Here is a 21,002-nt window from a genome sequence, read left to right on the forward strand (position 1 = left end):
AAAAATTGCTTTACAAGAGTTAGCTGAATCCTGCCTGAAGCATGGATTTTTAGGCCCCAGGGATAAAGTTACTTGTTGTTGGCAAAAATGTGTTGATTTTAATGGTTCCTATTTTAATTTTAAAAAAAGATGTGTTTGAGCCTAGTTATCATGATTTAAAACTCACGGTCTGAAACCACAGTTATATTGGTACCCATCTAATAGATGTTAATAGTCCTCCTCAAATTAGCAAAGGTAGCAAAATTACCCCCAGTTGAGAACCCCTAATATAGCGCTAAAGGGTATGTGGTTCTCTAAGTAGCTAGGGCTGTTATGCCTTCTTGTCCTTCTTACAGTTATAAGTGTGCTTGTTTAGCTTAAAAAAACAAACAAAAAAGCTTCAGGAGTGCTGGAGGTATATTCAAGACACCTACCAGTATCTGAAGATCCTGTGAAGAGAACTAGAAATGATGTAATAATACTACTAGGGAAGGACCTACTGCAACCCCGCTTTTAAAGTTTACCGTTACTTATTTCACTCTTCTTTTTAGTTTTTTCCCTTATTCTTTGTTATTCTTTTATTTTGAGCTGATTTACTGAGAACCCTAATAGTAAGCCATTCCTCTCATATACCAGACAGCCTAGCCAAGAGCCCAGCTTAGCTTCCAGCAGAGTTAAGCCTCATGAGTTCAAGCTTTTGGGTTAAGAGATGCAGAACTAAGAGCAAAGTAGCAGCTGCTTCCTTGTCAAAGGTCACCGTCCTCTTGAGGCCTAAGCAGGTCCCTAAATGGAAAGGAGATACTTAGAGCCTCCTTACCCCTGAGGTTGTGTGTGTATGTGTGTTGTTCGCTCAGTCACGTCCGACTCTGTGTGACCCCAAGAACTATAGCCCACCAGGCTCCTCTGTCCATGGAATTCTCCAGGCAAGAATATTGGAGTGGGTTGCCATTCCCTTCTCTAGAACTCCGAGGCTATAGAGCCCTTACTTGTGGAGTCATATTTACTGCCAAAATAATAATTACTCAAGAAATAAGTCCTGTTTCTAGAAAGTATAGAATGTATCTGTTACAAGTGAATAGAAAAATAGGATGGAGTGCTTAGCAGTTCCTTATATTAGAAATATCTCTAGATCTAATTCTAAACTTCTGCTTTAAGCAGGTATTTGAGATGGATATTCTAAGTAAATAACTTTGTTGAATTCCAAGTAACTTTGGTTTTTGTTTACGGTTACTTATGTTGTATAGGCTTATATGCACACATCCACGTATTTATATATACTTTGCTGTCCTTTCCAAAGGCTTGTGAAAACTTTAGTGGCTGATGCTCCCCTGACTGCGGTGGATTTCATGCCTGATGGAGCCACTTTGGCTATTGGATCCTCCCGTGGGAAAATATATCAATATGATTTAAGGATGCTGAAATCACCAATTAAAACCATCAGTGCACATAAGACATCTGTGCAATGTATAGCATTTCAGTACTCCACTGTTCTTTCTAAGGTAAGATATTTTCTGCATTTTTTGATTGTACTAAATAAATCTAGATCAGAGTATAGAAGTCATACTTTTGCTTCAGAATCATTCATATCAAAACATTTTTAATAATTTTAGTATAAATCCTTCTGATACTTAGTTTTAAAACTTTTGTTTATTTCTTTTTTGTACTTTTCACAATTCTCTCTCTTTAAAACTATAAAAGGCTTTTATGGTTCAGAGGGACACTCACATCCATCAGCGAGCTTAAGATTTCTACGGGAAAAAAATATTTTTTAAATGAATAGGGAATTTATAAAATATTAATGTGTAGTATGGAGCATTGGAAACCTGAGCTTTTTACGTATTCCATTACATTTCAGTCAGGTTTGAATAAGGGCTGTTCAAATAAGCCCACAGCTGTGAACAAACGCACAGTTAATGTGAGCGCTGGCGGAGGAGGAGCCCAGAATCCTGGAGTGCTAAGAGAAGCTGCCACCGCATCCGTTGCTGCAGCTCTGCCCCAGCCCACGGCAGCCGCTGTGGGGAAGGGAGCAGTTGCTCCTCAAGACAAAGCAGGTAACTGGTGCTTATAGATAGTACTTGGAGTTCCCATCCTGTCTCCTCCCCAAATGAATGTCGTTATTACTTTTCTCAAGAAACTAGAATTTCAATTCACTTGAGGACTTGGGTAAAATTATTAGATAGTGAAAATTGAAAAAGTGATAAGTTCCACTTTAGCTCTAACTTTTTAAAAAAATTAATGAAAGATTCTTCAGTTATTCTGTTTAGCTGAATTTCTGTTTTAAGAAATAATATCGTAAAAGCAGAATAATGCCCATTCAGAAGTACTGCTATGGACTAGATGACTTTTCATTGCCTCTTTAGTTGAATCAATAGAGAATATGAAACTTTGATGATTTCATTATGATTTGATCTCTTAGTTAAAAAAAAAGCTATTAATGGCTCTTTCACTTCATATTTCAAAATGGAAAGTAAATCAGGTGGTGAAATGAATATATTTAAGTGGTGAATAGTGCCTGGCACATATTAAGCAGTAAATTTGTCATTTGTTAAATAAAAGGGAATGAAAATGTTGTAATTTTTAAATAATTTCTATTCTGATAATCTTATCAATTCCTAAATAAGAGTTCATTTAGACTTTGTAAAGGTATAATGTGGTGATAAGCTTCCCCATACTTCTTGTAGAAAATACTCTTCACCTACAATAAATAATTCCCTAAATTCCTGAAAGCCGTTTTGTTTTTAAGAAATTATGCTATACTGTCAATTTTCAACATATTTTTTAAAGTCTGCATGATATACCAGTATGTCCCCAAAGTACTGAAAGTACTCATGTCTTTTTTGATTTTCAGGATAAGTACTTAACTTGAACACAAATACTTGGTGCTTTTTCAGTTTACTGTGAGTTTACTATTTCCAAGTATAAGCAAAACTTTAATTTGTTAACCTTAATAGTATAGAATAGTTTTTTTAAACAAATAGTAAGTATATTCACTACAAATTATCTGTGAATATCTGTATCATCCTTACATAAAAATCATTATAAATTATATAGAAAATAATAAGTTTCTTAGTTAAGAACTTGTAGTAATGAATACTATTGCTGTCTCTTTAAAAGAATAAATGTTGCATTAACTATATTATGAAAACTAAAATAAAGATTCTGTCATTATTGTAAGCTTGCTGAAGACTCAGTATCTTTCATTTAATTTTTAATAAGGAAGGTTACATATAACAATGGCAACACTAATTAGATGTTGTAGACTTGGGTCTACAGGGCCATTATTTAATGATAATCCTTGGCTGATTAGCAGTTTCTGGCAAAATGAATGCTCACTGTGTACTCCCAAAGAGTTAGAAGTTTGTGTTTATTAATTTTATTTTAAAATAATCGCAGACTTACAGAAAAGTGTGAATACCACTGCAAAGAACTCTTGGGCTCTGTATGTCCTTGCGCAGATTCTCCGTTTTGTACACTCTGCCACATCTGCCTCCTCGTCTTCCCTCTCTCTGCTCACACACACAGACGTACCTTTCCCCCCTGCCCTGAAGCACTGAGAATGTATCAGGCTTCGGTCTTAGGATTGTCGCCTTCCTACCTGGATGGTGCTAGGCAGTTTTCTTAACCGCTCGTTGGAGTCTCATTTTTCTCTTTCATAGATAATATTTGACATTTAGAGTTATTGTGAAAATTGGAGAAAATGTATCAAAAGTGCCTGGTGGATGTAGGCACCCAATAAATTATAATGTTGTTAATATTGTCATTACGATCATTATTGTTACTATTACTTTAAGCATCATGTAAAATAAATTTAAAATTTGAAAAAGTTCATGTGGCTTTCTACTGAAGGCGTCCTGATTTAGTTATTGAAAACAACCTCTGCAGGCTTGTTGCTAGTGCTCTTTTTCTGTAGGAAACAGCCATTTAAGAAGTGAAAAATTAGACTTTCACACTATTTTCAAATGATACGAAGCTTCTATTTCATAAAGTTCCAGAGGCTAGAGTTACTCATTCAAACATGTTAAAGGACCTAGAACGGAGAGGAAATTTCCTCTGCATAACTGTTTGTACTCTTGGTATAAACACCCTTCCGTGATGATGATAAACAAATGTTTGGTCTTATTTTAACTTTTTATGAGCTTACTATTAGTTGGGTTTATTTCGTTAGCCAGGCTTGGACATTTTTAAATATTTTGAACAGAGAGAATCTTTGTTTTTATCCCAGGATTTTTCAGGTTTCATTTGGGACCAAGACGGCAAATAAAACACCTTTAAAAACAAAGGACAGAAATATGCTACCGATTCAAGTGCCAAGCTTTCATCAAAGTTCTTGATTCTCTAGAACTCAATCCTTGACCCAGAAATGAGCAAGAGGTTACTGAGCCTGCAGAATTCCTCTTAAAACGTCCCTGCCCTAAAGTCATATTGAGAGAGAAAGCAAAATTTCCGCATAGCTGCGTGTCTCTGTTATTAGTCTACTGTACTGTTCTTTATGAGTTTGGTGTTCTGGTTTCCTTCCTGTCTGGAAGCTGTCCTAAGGTTAGTGAAGGCCTTTAAGGTCAGTAATGCTAAGAGCAATGTTAGGTTCCCACTGTTAGTGAAGAAAAAGATAAAGAAGGGAAAAGAAGAGATCCATCACTGCAAGTTGGGAAAGGGAACTAACATCATTTGAATACTGCTGTGTGTTTGGTGTTGTACTTGATGGCTTAGAGACATTTTTTAATCACTGTAGGTGATCCTGAGTCAGTCACTAACAAAAATAAGCTGTGCTCAGTATACTTTGTGTAAGAAAAATACATAAAATATTTAGAAAAGTTCTATCAAAATAGATTTAAAAAGTGGTGATATATAAATAAGTTAGTTGCTTTTAAGAGCCCTTCATTCCATGAAAATGATGGTTAACTGACCTGTTGTTTGGTTGTAGTGTTTCCAATGATATAGGTAAGACATTAGTTTTTAGTTCCTAGCTTCTCATGATAAACTTATTTCAATATAATAACTTATTTTTATGTCCAATTTCTATAAGGTCTGCCTCGAAGCATAATCACCGATACTTTATCAAAGGAAACGGAGAGTGGGAAAAATCAGGATTTCTCTGGCTTTGATGATTCTGGAAAAAGTAGTTTAGGTGATATGTTCTCACCTGTCAGAGATGGTAAGTCTGTTCACATCAGAGGATCATGTTCTCTTGCTCTGGTGCCCATAATGTTTTTATTCTGGCTAAAAGACATGGATAATAGCTTCAGTCTCATGCTATTCATGACAGTTGCTGATTTTCTCAGTCCCTGAGGTGTTATCTTTCCCTTTGCCCTGAGATTTCAAATGTTATCTTTTTAAAATATATGCTAATAGTTTTCACATGGAAACCAAACAAATAGCTCTCAAGTTAGCATTTTTAATTTCCACTGAAGTTTCCTGCAGGAAATTTTGCCTCCATAGTCTTTTACTTGTATTTATTTCTAAGAAAGTCTGCCCCAAATCTTGGGTATTTTGATAGGCAGAAAATATCTTCCTAACAAAAAAAAAAAAAAAAAAAGTTTCTTTGATTATTAGGAACTGGTATTAAGGGTTTTCATGGAGGAATATGGCTGGGGGTTGGTTAGATTGCCTCATCTTTTATACTAACTGTATGAAAGTACCCCCAACATACACACACACACATACATACACACTTACTCACTCTCCATAGCTAGTAGGTGTTCACACACACACTCACCCACTCACTCCCTCTCTCCTTCTTGCCCCATGTCACTAGTAGGCATTGCCATTAAAAGAAATAAGCCTTAAAAATGAAACAAAAAGACCTTTGACAGTTTTTAAACAGAAACATTATGTATCATTGTTGTTTATTTTCTATGAACTAGGCACATGGTTTGGCTGTACTTTTTTTGGTGCTAATATTCATACTGTTTTCTTTAATGGGATAGTCTTACTACTAACAGCAGTTTTATCAACAGTACGGGGTAAATTTCTAGAGGATAATTTGGCAGATGTAAATATTCATACTTTTTGTCCTGTTAATTCCATTTCTATAAATTTATCTTAGAAGATGTTCAGAGAAACCCTCAGAGATTTGTGTTTACTGTTTATTTATAATAATGAAAAACAGGAGTGAATCTAAATGTCAGCAGTATCAGGGTGTGTAATTTATTATGTCTACTCATGATCTTGAAGAAGAACTGAAAAGCCTCTTGATGAAAGTGAAAGAGGAGAGTGAAAAAGTTGGCTTAAAGCTCAACATTCAGAAAACGAAGATCATGGCATCTGGTCCCATCACTTCATGGGAGATAGATGGGGAAACAGTGGAAACAGTGTCAGACTTTATTTTGGGGGGTTCCAAAATCACTGAAGATGGTGATTGCAGCCATGAAATTAAAAGACGCTTACTCCTTGGAAGGAAGGTTATGACCAACCTAGATAGCATATTGAAAAGCAGAGACATTACTTTGCCAACAAAGGTCCATCTAGTGCAAGGCTATGGTTTTTCCAGTGGTCATGTATGGATGTGAGTTGGACTGTGAAGAAAGCTGAGCACTGAAGAATTGATGCTTTTGAACTGTGGTTTTGGAGAAGACTCTTGAGAGTCCCTTGGACTGCGAGGAGAGCTAAGCAGTCCATCCTAAAAGAGATCAGTCCTCAGTGTTCATTGGAAGGAATGATGCTGAAGCTGAAATTCCAGTACTTTGGCCACTTCATGCGAAGAATTGACTCATTGGAAAAGACTTTGATGCTGGGAGGGATTGGGGGCAGGAGGAAAAGGGGACGACAGAAGATGAGATGGTTGGATGGCATCACCGACTCTATGGACATGAGTTTGAGTGAACTCCGGGAGTTGGTGATGGACAGGGAGGCCTGGCGTGCTGCAGTTCATGGGGTTGCACAGAGTTGGACACGACTGAGCGACTAAACTGAACTGAACTCATGATCTTATAAAATTTAACTTTTTACTTTAAAATTATTTTTCAGTGTTTTCTTCAACTAATTTCATAAGTGGAAAGGATAAATATATATGTAGTGGTACAGGATTATTGAGTGTCTTCTACCTTACCCTGGCTTGAAAATAAATCCTTAAATTTCCCAAATTCCTACTTCTATCTAATAAAAGAGGAACAATTCCTTTCTTTCAGAATGAAGAGAGGTCATACTACATAGTTGAGGGGTAAGGAGAGAAAAGATATGGGCAAAGCAGGTAGAAGTGGCTTGGGCTGGAGATCAGAAAGGTTTTGGAGTTTAGTACCCAACTGGGGAGCTTTGTTTATGAGAGTCACTCGAGTAGTTTTTAATTTAAATTTAATATTTTAATTGAAAGGGCTTTTTGGAAGTGTTTGAGTTATAAATAAAATCTCCTTTAATGGTGTTTGATGGTAAAGTAAAGGATATAAACTCCCTTTTAATTGCTTTTGCTGTTTAAAGAAGATATGATTAAAATTTGAGCCATACGCCCTTCCATTTATTAGAGTTTGATATTAATAAGAAAAAATGTGGATACTAAAAATAGTACTGGTTTTCACTGTCAAGAGGTTTGAATATTAATCTCTTAGAGTCAATACTACTTAGGTAAAAGGCTTAATCTTTTTTCCTCAATTTCTTCATCTTTTAAATAATACTTTTGCTTTTGTTAGGAAAAAATGAGTAACTTCTAAAAATGTGTGTTGTATGATTACTAGATGTAATATACACATGCAGACAGAGATATGAATGAATGGAGATATGGATGCAAGTCCTACTTGTAATCATGTGTGACAATTCATTGGCCATTTGAATTTCTGGGGAATTTTTAAATGACCTTTTCCCATTTTTATGTTAATCTATTAAAATTGAGATAAGCAGTTTTTGGTTGTTATTTGATAAATGAATAATATTACAGTATTGAAATATTCTTAAACATATTCTGTCATTGAAAAGATACTGATAAAACCTTATATTTTTAATTAACATTGTATTTTTTGCAAAATATTTTTACATTATTTCAGTTGATCCTTAAAACAATTTCTGAGGTGGTTGGGGCATTGTCCCCATTATATAGGTGTAGAAACTGAAGCATAATTAAAGTCTTGTCCAAGGTCACAAAGCTGTTAAGTGGTATAGGCAGACCTGGATCACAGGTCTTTGGAGCCTTCTCCAGTGCTTTTTGTAGTATACTTTGTTGTCTCATTAAATGACTCTATATCATAGAATTATCTTTTCATATTTGCTACTATGCATGAAGGTAAAAGAATGAAAAGAGAATTCTTAGGAGTACTAGCTTTATCTTCATTTCGATTTTTCTTCATAAAATCATTAGTTTCTGAACTCTTTTGGGAATGGATAGGAAACCTAAATTGCTGCGGCTTCTTTTGCATTATTTTTTAAATTTTATTTTCCAATTTTATTATAGATGCTGTAGTTAACAAAGGAGTGGATGAGTCCATAGGCAAAGGAGATGGTAAGAACCGTTGAGAAGTATTTTTTATCAACGTTAAAAGTGATTTTGTGTTATCTACTTCTGTGTAACAAATTACCTTAACATTTTGAAGCTTAAAAGAATATTTATCATGTCATAATTGTGGATTAAGAATCCAAGCATGGCTTAGCTGGATGCCTTTGGCATCAGGTATCTCATGATGCTTTAACTAGGGTGTCAACAGGACTGCAGTCATCTCAGGGTATGACTGGGCAAGGATCTGCTTCCAAATTCATTCATGTGGCTGTTGGCTAAAGATATCAGTCCTTACTCATGTGGGCAGCTGACAGCAGAGCAGCTGACTTCACTCAGAGCTGGTGTGAGATGGAGAGGGCACTCAGGATGGAAGCTAAGGACTTCCCTAGTGGTCCAGTGGTTAAGAATCTGCCTGCCAAAGCAGGGGACAAAGGTTTGATCCCTGGTCCAAGAAGATTGCACAGACCATGGAGCATCTAAGCCTGTGTACCACAGCTACTGAAGCCCATGCCTTAAGGCCTGTCTGAATGCCTCAGCACGAAAAGCCACTGCGGTGAGAAGCACATGTGCAGTAATGAAGACCCAGCACAGCCCAAAGTAAATAAATATTTTTTAAAAGATGGAAGCCACAGTGTGTTTGTAACTTAATCTTGGAAGTGAAATCCACCACTTCTGCTATATGCTCTTTGTTAGAAGCAAGTTCCTAGGTCCAACCCACATTCTAAGGGAGGTATTTATATGAGGCTGTCGATCCTTGGGAGGAGGCAGGGATCTTGAGGAGCCATCTTAGAGGCTGTCTACCAAGATCCACCTCAGATACATACCAAATTGACAGTTTTATCAAAAAATTTTATTGACTAAAACAGTCATCATGCTTTGCTGTTTTCAGCATATCTTCACATACAGTATCTCTTTTATACCTCATCATTTAGGGCAGTGGATATCATCATTCATACTTACAGATCACCTAAACAGTCACAAAGAGTTTTACAACTTTTACCCCAAAAACTCAAATGAAGTAAGGGATAGAGCTGACAAGTGAGCTTGTCTTTTGAATCCAGATCCCATGTCTTCCTACTGTATTAACATATCTATTATGTTAAGTGCTTTTCTTAAATATCCGAGACTGGGGACAGTCCATGTAAGTGCTGGCTTTTTTCTTTTCTTTTTCAGGCCTTGACTTTCTACCACAGTTGAACTCAGTGTTTCCTCCAAGAAAAAATCCAGTAGTTTCAAGCACTTCAGTATTGCATTCTAGTCCTCTTAATGTCTTTATGGGGTCTCCTGGGAAAGAAGAAAATGAAAATCATGATCTGACAGCTGAATCTAAGAAAATGTATCTGGGAAAACAGGAATCTAAAGACTCCTTCAAGCAGGTATCTGCCTGTAAATGATATTGAACTCACTGCGTGTGTTTATTACTAGCAAGTATAATGCATCTCATCACTAGAAAGCAGGCAGCTGCCACTGGATATACCCTAATTATTGACAGTGCTGTGCACTTACTAGGTGGAAAATATTCTTAAATCTTGATGTCACATGTTAAAAACTGAAGAACACTTTTGAAATCTGTCTTTGGATATGTTGGAGGTAACAGCAGGTATAATCTTACACTGTTTTTTCCCTAAGACAAGATACTTGATTTAACTGTAAGAATATTTTATCCCTGAATTCTCTTAGAATGTATTTCCATTGCAGCACAAAGCACCAAGTTGGTGCTTTTACCCTAAGTCTTAAAGCAAGTCGATGGTGCTGAGAATGTGACTCATCATCATTACCTTCTGCTGTAATCTAGTAGGGTCTGTTGTTTAGTATGTCTGTTTTCATATTTATCTTTTAGAATGGTATTGAGGAGAAACTTAAGAAATATGAAAATCTTTTGACTGACTTTTCAAATATTCCTGACTAGTTATCCCATGAGAGTCTGGGGATTTATTTTTTATTTATTTTTTGGCCTGTGATTGCCATCTTAAATGATATTCAACAGCGGATTCTTAGTAAATAAGCTTTTCCTTGTCATCATCAAAATCATCAAAATTGTTTTTGACCAGTAAAGTTAGTTATTTTGTCATGGTGCTAGCAACATTTTCTTTTCTCCTTCAAGATTCCTTTCTATTCTTCCTTTTTCTGACCCTATTTACTGGGGAAAAATAGAGAAAAGTAGATACAAATTATATGGGTAATATGGATAAAACCAGAATTTTTTTAACTTTTGTATTGGGGTATAGCCAATTAACAATGTTGTGATAGTTTTAGGTGAACAGCAAAGGGATTCAGCTGTACATATACGTGTATCCATTCTCCCCCAAACTCCCCTCCCATCCAGGCTGCCACATAACATTGAACAGAGTTCCGTGTGCTTTACAGTAGGTCCTTTGGATAAAACCAGAATTTATATATTAATTATTTATTTTAAATGTGAAGTTTGCAAAGTTGATCTCCGGTGCTGAAACTGGAAATCTAAATGCCTCTCCATCATCTAACCAAACAAGAAGCCCTGAGAAATTTGAAAAGCCAGAAAAAGAAATTGAAGCCCAGTTAATAAATGAACCTCCAGGCAATGGATCCTCAACTCCAAGTAAGAACATAAAACTTCTGATGTTTAAGTGTTAAGTTGAAAACTCCCATTATTTAACTTGTAAAGGATAAGTTGACAGTCAGTGATCACAGATGAAAAAGTTAAAGGAATTTAAAATTTGTGACACTTCTCTAGTGTGTGACTCTCTTACTAGAAGACAGTAAAACGAAAGGTTAAATTCAGCCACATTAACTTGGTATTCTTTGGGTATGAATTTCACTTTCAATCCAATATGTAAGTGTCTTGTCTACTGTGGTACAGATAGGAATATAATATAGGGTCATTAACTACCTGAAAATGTCTTTTTCTTTTTCCATATTAAAGTTCTGTCTGTATAGAGTTCATGGCAGAGACCTTAAAAACTTGGTCACATTTAAAGCAATATTAGGTTTAGCAATAGGAGTTATCTATACAAAAGAACTCTTTGTATAGAAGGAGCTCTTTTATCTAGATATCTGTATTTTGAGGTTTCTGTGGATATATTGCATTAGCTTAAACTCTAGGGCTTTGCCTCAGAACTACTTTACTCCTATGTTCCTTCTGTTTGTTTCTAATAGTCTTGGTTTATCCAGCAGCTGGTCACATTCATTTTTTGTAAGAGAAAATGGTTCAGAGATCCTTTAAGACTTAATTCCTCTGTCAGATGTTATTACATTAGACAGTTGGCAATTTTTATATATATATATATATATATATATATATATATATATATGAATGACTACTAGAAATAATGTCATAGAAAGTTTCTAAGACTTGTATTCCAGACAGTGAATTTTTCTAAATGTCATAGGAGGACTGTTTTTGTTTTTTTGTTTTTTTGGTGAGGAGGGGAGGTTGCCAGTTTTTCAGGCTTTCTCATGCTGAATCATATTTAGAAGTATTTGATGTCTCTTAGTCCAAGCTCACTATTAATATTTTCTCAAATTTTTATTTCAGATCCGAAGATAGCATCCTCTGTCACTGCTGGAGTTGCTAGTTCACTATCAGAAAAAATCGTTGATACCATTGGAAATAGTCGGCCAAATGCACCGTTGTCATCTGTTCAGATCCGTTTTATTCAGAACATGATACAGGAAACCCTGGATGACTTTAGGTAATTGGGAAATTACTCTTTCTGTGTAGACTTTGACTAGCTTATTTTTGTTAGGTGTAAAACCGTACCTGTGAGTAATGGTGGTGGTGACTACTTTTGCGTAGGTTCTGGGATGTGTAAAAATGTAGAAGACACGATGGGTTTTGTGAATCTTTAAGTGCCGAGTTTATTTTATACCAGCCAAGGAAAGGCACGTTTCCCTGGGGCAGTTATCAGAGGACTTGACAGTGTGGCGGCTGGCTGCCACTGTGGATTTTTTTATCATTAAAATGTGGGCAGATTCTGATGGGCTCAAATGGGATTCCTACAGTATTCATAGACCGCCTGTTAACTATGCTATGTGCAGTAATGTGGTAGAGAAAGACATTTTTAAAGGAATTTTGAATATTTTCAAATAGAATGTGTCAGAATATACCTGGTGGCTCAGATGGTAAAGAATCTGACCCCAGCGCAGGAGACCTAGGTTCGATCACTGGATCAGGAAGAACCCCTGGAGAAGGGAATGGCTACCCACTCCACTATTCTTGCCTAGAGAATTTCATGGATGGAAGAGCCTGGGGGGCTACAGTTGATGGGATCGCAGAGAGCTGGACTCAACTGAGCAAATAACACACACACAGAATATTAACACATAATTTTAAAAAGTTCTTGCCTGGATCTGCCCTTGTCTTCTCATTCTGAATTTTGAACGTTGTAAGAATGTTCTAGAATGTTGGTTCCTTTTACCTGTGTTCTCAATATATTTTGAAAGCTCTTTTCAATTATCAGAATCTTTTTGCGTTTTTTTTTCCCTTTCTGACCTTTACTTAGTACTTTTGCTCGGATTTGGGATATCATGAGCAAGAATGTTAGAGAAGATGTGTAGTTTTTGTTGTTACATGTTTCTTTTTAATGTTAAAAATGTTTTTTAAAAATTTAAATGTTAAATATATTTTTAAAGAAAAATAATCAATTTGACTTTTTACATTAATTAATTAAAATCGGAGGATAATTACTTTATAGTATCATGGTGGTTTTTGCCATACATCAACATGAATTCCGGAGAAGGAAATGGCAACCCACTCCAGTACTCTTACCTAGAGAATTCCGTGGACAGAGGAGCCTGGTGGGCTGCTGTCCGTGGGGTCACACAGAGTCGGACACAACTGAGGCGACTAAGCATGGATGCATACATTGGAGACAACTCACTCCAGTGTTCTTGCCTGGAGAATCCCAGGGATGGGGGTGCCTGGTGGGCTGCCGTCTATGGGGTCACACAGAGTTGGACACGACTGAAGTGACTTAGCAGCAACAGCAGCAGCAACGTGAATCAGCCACGGGTGCACATGTGTCCCCCCGTCCTGAACCCCCCTCCCCCTCCCTCCCTACCGCATCCCTCTGGGTTGTCCCGGATCACTGGCTTTGAGTGCCCTGCTTCATGCATCAAACTTGCACTGGTCATCTGTTTTACATATGGTACTATACATGTTTCAGTGGTATTCTCTCAAAGCATCCCATCCTCGCCTTCTCCCACATAGTCCAAAAGTCTGTTCTTTATATCTGTGTCTCTTTTGTTGTCTTGCTCATAGGGTCGTGGTTACAGTCTTTCTAAATTCCACATATATGTGTTAATATACTTCATTGGTGTTTCTCTTTCTACTTACTTCGCTCTGTATAATAGGCTCCAGTTTCATCCACCTCATCAGAATGCACTTAAATGCGTTCCTTTTTATAGCTGAGTAATATTCCATTGTATATATGTACCCACAGCTTCCTGATCCTTTCATCTGCCGATGGACATCTGGGTTGCTTCCATGTCCTGGCTATTGTAAACAGTGCTGCGATGAACACTGGGGTACATGTGTCTCTTGCAATTCTGGTTTCCTCAGTGTGTATGCCTAGCAGTGGGATTGCTGGGTTGTATGGCAGTTCTGTTTCCAGTTTTTTTAAGGAAATCTCCACATTGTTCTCCATAGTGGCTGTACTAATTTGCATTCCCTCCAACAGTGTAAGAGGGTTCCCTTTTCTCCACACCCTCTCTAATATTTATTGTTTGTAGACTTTGATAGCGGCCATTCTGACCGGCGTGAGATGATTCATCATTGTGGTTTTGATTTGCGTTTCCCTGATAATGAATGATGTTGAGCATCTTTTCATGTGTTTATTAGCCATCTGTATGTCTTCTTTGGAGAAATGTCTATTTAGTTCTTTTGCCCACTTTTTGATTGGGTTGTTCATTTTCTGACATCATTTTGACATTTATAATGTGCGTCATATGTATTGGTACTGAGGATACAAAAACAGGTGATCTGCCCACAAAGACTTTATAGTTTAATTAAGATAGGTATAGTGTGTCCTGCTAGGATGTGTTTTTCTTTGATGTGAAGTAACTCATTTGTAAATAGGGCAGCGAAGATAGTATAATGAGGAAGTTTTCTTGTTTCGTGTAACAGCTGTCAAAACAAAGAACGTGAACACAGGTAAAGGGTGCAAGCCACCTATCTATGTCCATCTCTTTCTCTTCGCTTCCTCTTAACTTGATTTGGCTATATGCTATGTGTTAGGAAGTGCTTATTTTGTGATTTTTTTCCCCCCATCTTTGGGCATTTTATTTTTGCCTTCATGCTTGAGAGCCTCAGTCCTTTCTCTTATCTTCTTTCCCCTTTTATCAAGTAACCCTCACTTTTTTTAGGGTAAAATCTTTGATTATTCAATATTTAAGCTGTGCTAGTATTTTTATTAGGATTTAATTGTTTCTGTTAGCACTCTGTTGCAAAGTTTATATAGATTTTGAGTGATCTTCCAGAGTTCATTTCCTTTAAATTCTGTTATTTCTTTTTTTTTTTCTTTGTCAGTGTTATGGTGAGAATACTTCCTATGAGATCTACTACCCTCTTGGAACTTCAAGTGTACAGTATAATAGTATTGTTAACTGCAGACACAGTGTTGCGCAGCAGGCCTCTTGAACTTACTCATTTTGTGTAACTGAAATTTTCTCTTCCTCAATTAGCATCTCCCTGTTTCCCCTTCTCCCCAGCCCCAACACCCACAATCCTGTTCCTTGTTCCATGAGTTTTATTAGATATCTCATGATTATTTTATTAGATATCTCATGCAAACAGGATTATGCAGTATTTGTGTTTGTGTCTGGCTTATTTCACTTAGCATTGTGTCCTCCAGGTTCGTGCGTGTTGTCACATGTCACAATTTCTTTCTGTTTTAAGGCTGAATAATATTCCATTATATGCACATACCACATTTTTAAAAATCTTGTCCTATTATTTTCCATACATAGTTTTTAAAAATATGAGCTATTCCAGGAATGTGTTTGTGGGGAAAAAAATAGCAGAATTGTCTGGATACAGCTGTAATATAATGTGGAACAAAGCAGTGCTGCAAACACAGAAAGGGAGCAGGTACACGGGGGCAAATTTAGAAAGAAATCACTGTCCTGCCTTCAGCTTTCAGCTTGCATTGTGTGCCTGTACCTAGGGAGTGAGGGCGGCTACGGGCCCCTCTCCACTCTTCTTCCCCTCCATCACCCATAGGCAGCCTCTGCTTAGAAACCCAGTGAGGACCCGGAATGACCCAGAGGATTTCTGTAAATTCAGCTGCTCTTACTTCAGCCTTTAGTAGGTCTTGCCAGCTAGACCTTACTTAGAACAAGCTACAGATGGGGCTCTCTGCTAGCTGTTCGCCCTCAGCCTGGAGGCTGCCTTTTCCATGAGGGCCTTCATGCTTCAGGGAGGTTACTCAGTTCTCCTCTGCTGCCCTAAGTCTTCACCAGGCTCTGTGCATCTGTGCCCCAGGGGCGCTCTCTCTCAGCCCTCCTGCTTTGCCCCTAATTTTTACAGAGCATTCAGTGAAGGCCTGTGGTGAAAAGTTGTTGAGTGAATGGAGACTTTACATTTGGCTGGGACTCCTTGGAATTCTAAGCTTGTGGCAGTCTTCACTTGGCCTTTAAAAATCTAAAGAAGTGTCATCTGGTTCTCCTTACCCTGTCAGTGGCAGCTTTCTTTCCTCACTGCTCCTGTCAAGGATGAAAACAGCTGTGGCTCTCTCTTCTTCTGGAGGGACTCACCATTTTCTGGATTTAAACTCACTTAGATTTCTTTGTACTCTCAAACTTGAATTTATTTTCAGATGTCTGATTATATAGGTTGTCTGGCTTGTGCTCATTGTTAGAGTTGGAAAGCTTACATCCTAAGCAGAAGCCTGCAGGTTTGCTTCTGTTGTCTTTCAAGATTTAAGTTTCCTCTAGCAAGCAAATCACTTCCGGGTTTTTAGTTTGTTTCTGGTGTTTTATCTTGGTGGGTCCTGAATTTTAACCTACAATTCTAGAGCATCACAAGGCCTCCCAAATCCTTTTCTACTCTTTAGCGGCCACTTTATGCTTGGTTTCCTGCTACCTAACCTCAGTACAGGCACAGCCTAGGAGTCAGAGATGTCTTGAGGGGAAATTGCACAGTGTCAGGTTTACTTTCTACTGGTACCCCCTTCCCAGAAACCTTGCAGCTCTGGCTGCCTTGGGAGTTCTGAGTTCTAATACTCCCCAACCCAGTGAGACTGTCTCAGACTCTGGGCCATTGCTTTCCTCCCCATCTCTTTTCCCGTACTGTGGAATCAGCTCACCCCCCACAGGTGAACAGAGGTAGTTGTGAAGCTTACCTAGTAGATCCCCTTGTTTACAAGACTGTAGCACTACCAGCCCTGGCTACCTTCCTGGTTCTATGATGCCTTCACTTCTTGTTTTTGTTTCTTTGTATTTTTAATACAGCGTTTGTCATAGTTAAAAACAGAAGAGAAACTTTTTAAAAAGTACTTGTAATTGTTGCGATAGAAAAAATAAGATACTTGGGAATAAATCTAAAGATGGTAAAGATCTGTGTAGAAAAACATTTAAAAATGTGTTAGAAAGCACTAACAAATACATGGGAAGATATTGTGAAGCTATCAGTTCTTTTAAATTAGTCTACAAGGTTGAACACAATTCCAGTCAAATCCCAACTGGATTTTTTGGAAGAAGATGATGAGATAATTCCAAACTGTGTATGAAAAACGGAAGATCTGGGAATAACCAAGGCACCAGAGAATAAGGTTGAAAGGGACTAGTTTGTCAGATAGATAAGCTATAATTAAAATAGTGTAGCATTAGCACAGAGTGGACAGATTTTGCAAAGGAATCAAATGTATCCCAAAGAAGCATATATGTATCCCATATAATGTATCCCTTATATACATATATGTGGAAATGTGATCTATCACAGAGGGAATGTATAGATCCCTGTTCATGTTATTTAAAAAATCAGTTCTGTACAGAGTAAAAGTTTAAATAGAAATGGAAAAAATTTAGGCATTGTAGAAGAATTTATATATGACTTCAGGTTTAGAAAGTTACTTAAATATAAGAGGGTACATTACCTATAAAAATAGATTGGTAAATTTACATTAATATTAGGTTAGTAATTTGAGAATGTCAGTAGTAAGCGTTCATCCAGGACACCATTAATAAAATGAAAAGACAACAGATATCTGCAGTACTCATATAACCAATAGAGGATTAGATTATGTAAAGAACTGTTATGAATAATTTCTTTTAAGATATTCAATAGAACAATAGTTTAAAAACATAGACAAGCATTTCACTGAAGAATAGTATATGAACATAGGGAAAGTTGCTCAGCCCTGCAAATTAACCAGAGAACTGAAAATGGAATTGGTTACCATTTCACACCCAGTAGATGGAAACACATTTGTAAAAAGTCTGGCAACACCAAGTCTTGGTGTGGATGTAGAGCTAGAGGAACTCTTCTTATTCTGATGATGAGCATGTCCATTAATACTACAACTTCGGAAAATAATTTCTATTATTTTGTAAGTTTGAACAGTGTACCTTTCGATCATACCTGTGACTCAACACATCTTGGATATATTATCCACATAAATTGGCACATGTGGGTTGGAAGACATATACATTATTGTTACAACATTTTAATAATAAACACTTAAAAAAACAGTTCAATTTGACAGAAGAATGTACACTAGTACAGATCAATGAATTATAGATAAATAGAATATGACCTTGAAAACATGATACTGGATTATTTTTAACTGTATACTACTCAAGGCTACATAGGATATGGTACCCTTTTTGTAATGCTCAAAAGCAAGCATAACAAAAATACATTGACTACAGATTCTATGTTATGCAAAAATATATAAATACATATATATTTTTTAGAAAACATTTCTTTGCTCAAACAAATTCCAGAGAGTAGTGACTTCTTTCTTGGGCTTCTCTCAAGAGTTAAGTGAGGAGCACCACAGGAAGCTTCTGTGATTTTCATTATGTTCTAGCCCATAATTTCTGTGGCAGGTGACACACAGATACTCCTTTTATTGTTACATTTCATAATTTTTATGTCTTCTCTTTCTTTTTGGCCATGCAACATGGCTTGTGGGATCTTAGTTCCTAAACCAGGGGTTGAACCCTAGCCATAGAAGTGAAAGCCCAGAGCCCTAACCACCGGGCCACCTGGGAATTCCTACTCTTATGGTTTTGCAGGCATGACTTAACTGCATTTTACTGAGTAAACCTCTGTTATAAATAGGCTCTTTGCATTCTGCTGGAAGTTTGTTTGTTTTTTTTCAATAGCTTAAACGTTGATAATAGTTAAACATTGTAACCTAGAGCATTGTCTGTGTTTCATTGTAATATAAACCTATATCTTTTCCTTAATGATGATTTCTATATTAAGGAATGTAGTGTAATGGGAGTTCCGGAGGTAGACAGCTGGGTTTATATCCTAGCTCTAACATATACTAGTTGTGTGACTTTGGTTGAGTTACAACTTCTCTGTGATTCAGTTACATGTGTAAAATAGAGGTAGTAATTCTAAGATTAAATGAGTTCTTACATCTGAAGTAGAAGACACAGAGCCTAGCACATAGTAAATAAATACTAGGTGCAGTGGTATTTTTACTATTATAATAATTGTTAATAGTAACATGAAATAATAAGAGTATAGTCATTTTCTTGAGTGATTCTAGAATTGGTAAAACTGTTCTAATTCTAATAAATATTATATGTTTTCCCCTAGAGAAGCATGCCATAGGGACATTGTGAATTTGCAAGTGGAGATGATTAAACAGTTTCATATGCAATTGGTATGTATTGACATGTTTTATTGTAAGTGAGCATAGCTGTGGATCTAAAAAGTCCATGAAAGGGTGACGTATTCTTACTTGGTTATATCTAATTGCTAAGAAATAAAAGAGCGTTTTAGAAATTTAGTAAATAAAATAGATTTTAACTAGTCACCCTTCTTTATAACCTATGATAGTTAAGGCTACTTTTTTCACAGCTTTTTTTTTTTTTTTGGCTGTAAGTAAACAAAAACCTTTCCAAATGTGGAAATGTAAACTTTCCAAATACGTAAATTTTACCAGTGCTCTTTCATTTATATTAGCAAAGTAGTAAGGGTGGTTAAATTGAAAAAAAAATTACTCAGTTAACTGAACATGAGAAAAATGATAGCTGAAAATGTGTAAAACAATGTCAAATAAATGTGAAATGCCAGTAATTAAAAAAAATTTTTTCCCCCTTTTCTAGAATGAAATGCACTCTTTGTTGGAAAGATACTCAGTGAATGAAGGTTTAGTGGCAGAAATTGAAAGACTACGAGAAGAAAACAAAAGACTGCGGGCACACTTTTGAAATTTCAGTGAATACTTTGATGTTTTGTAATTTGGGAAGGTTCTGACAACACAGAACTACATGAAATCAGTATTGTTTCCATAACCTCTGGGAGAAAAAGTGTTTTTCAGTCAAAGGGTGATGGGATTTTATACCATTCACTATTTCATCTTTTCTGTCAAATATATTTATATTTTTATATTAAAAACTGTACACTATGTCGTCCGCCTAAAAGGAAAGCCAACAGAATCTTTATTTTATGAAAGCTTTAGCTATACACTAAGTGCCCTTTTTCATGAAAAAATTGTGCAAAAAAATAGGTTATGTATGTTTTTTAATCATCCTTTCTAAACATAATATTTTTGGTTGACAGTTGCCTTCCAAATTTTTTTGGATGTTTAATGATTAAAGAGTTTGATATACCTTCTATTTTTATGGAGAAAGTAAGTTTAATTGATGTTTTGTGTTTCTAAGCAATTGACTAATAAAACACAAAGTTGGTTAGTAATTATTTTGTTAACTTGGTGAAGTCAAGTATAACTATTATTTATTACTTGTACATTTGATAAGAAAATTTTCAGATTTTGAATTGCACAGATCACATTATATCTATTGCATTATTCTTTTATACTTCTAACTAATCTCTACTCTGGTTGATATTTTGTAGTTAATTTTACCTATGAAAACTTTTAAGGGTTTATAAGACTCAACCAGAACTGTGTATCTGCTTATTTCATTAATTAACAGCATAAAATTTATACTATAATGTTTCAGTCAATATAATTCCACTTAATAATTAGTGAAAATTTCATATTATACTAAGTATTACAGTATTAGTCCATTTTTTCTCCTCCTAAATGAGGTATGGTTTATTTTGTTTTGTGGTTTATATCATTAACTTCCTTTAATTCTTTTTTGTGCTGTGTGTAATACTTTTATATTATTGACCCACTATAAAATAAAAAAAAATTTTTTTTAAAACAGGAAGGTTAATTGTCAAAAGAATATACACCTCTGACAATATATGAATGTTAACATGCTATGATCTACATTTTTAGTGGTATAAGATTAAGAGGGCAGCTGGCTTATTTACCTCTTATAGTCTCTTGTCCCAGAGATTTAAACTATACCTTGTATATAGCACTCCTGCTCAATTTTAACTTTTGAGATGAAAGTATTTACTAAAATAAAAAAGAAGTCTAGCTGGATTACTAACTTTTTCCTTCCAGGTGATGAAAGATTTTAAGGATACATTTAGTAA

The 21,002-nt window shown here is 36.1% G+C and overlaps 1 protein-coding gene across 4 annotated transcripts in view; it reads left to right on the forward strand.

Annotated features, from left to right (window-relative positions):
* The window catches only part of NEDD1 (NEDD1 gamma-tubulin ring complex targeting factor), a 43,740-nt gene extending 23,018 nt beyond the window's left edge, over positions 1–20,722 (forward strand). For all 4 annotated transcript variants that reach the window (XM_042247104.2, XM_015094814.4, XM_015094815.4 and 1 more), the window contains 9 exons: positions 1,277–1,478; positions 1,835–2,030; positions 5,003–5,131; positions 8,354–8,401; positions 9,569–9,771; positions 10,820–10,973; positions 11,910–12,066; positions 19,146–19,212; positions 19,658–20,722. In XM_042247104.2, the coding sequence (XP_042103038.1) occupies positions 1,277–1,478; positions 1,835–2,030; positions 5,003–5,131; positions 8,354–8,401; positions 9,569–9,771; positions 10,820–10,973; positions 11,910–12,066; positions 19,146–19,212; positions 19,658–19,762 (1,261 nt within the window). In that variant the 3' untranslated portion in view covers positions 19,763–20,722. The remainder of the gene's footprint in view (positions 1–1,276; positions 1,479–1,834; positions 2,031–5,002; positions 5,132–8,353; positions 8,402–9,568; positions 9,772–10,819; positions 10,974–11,909; positions 12,067–19,145; positions 19,213–19,657) is intronic.
* Positions 20,723–21,002: the final 280 nt, after the last annotated feature.

Source organism: Ovis aries, chromosome 3 (genome assembly GCF_016772045.2).
Source record: "Ovis aries strain OAR_USU_Benz2616 breed Rambouillet chromosome 3, ARS-UI_Ramb_v3.0, whole genome shotgun sequence".
Taxonomy (NCBI): domain Eukaryota; kingdom Metazoa; phylum Chordata; class Mammalia; order Artiodactyla; family Bovidae; genus Ovis; species Ovis aries.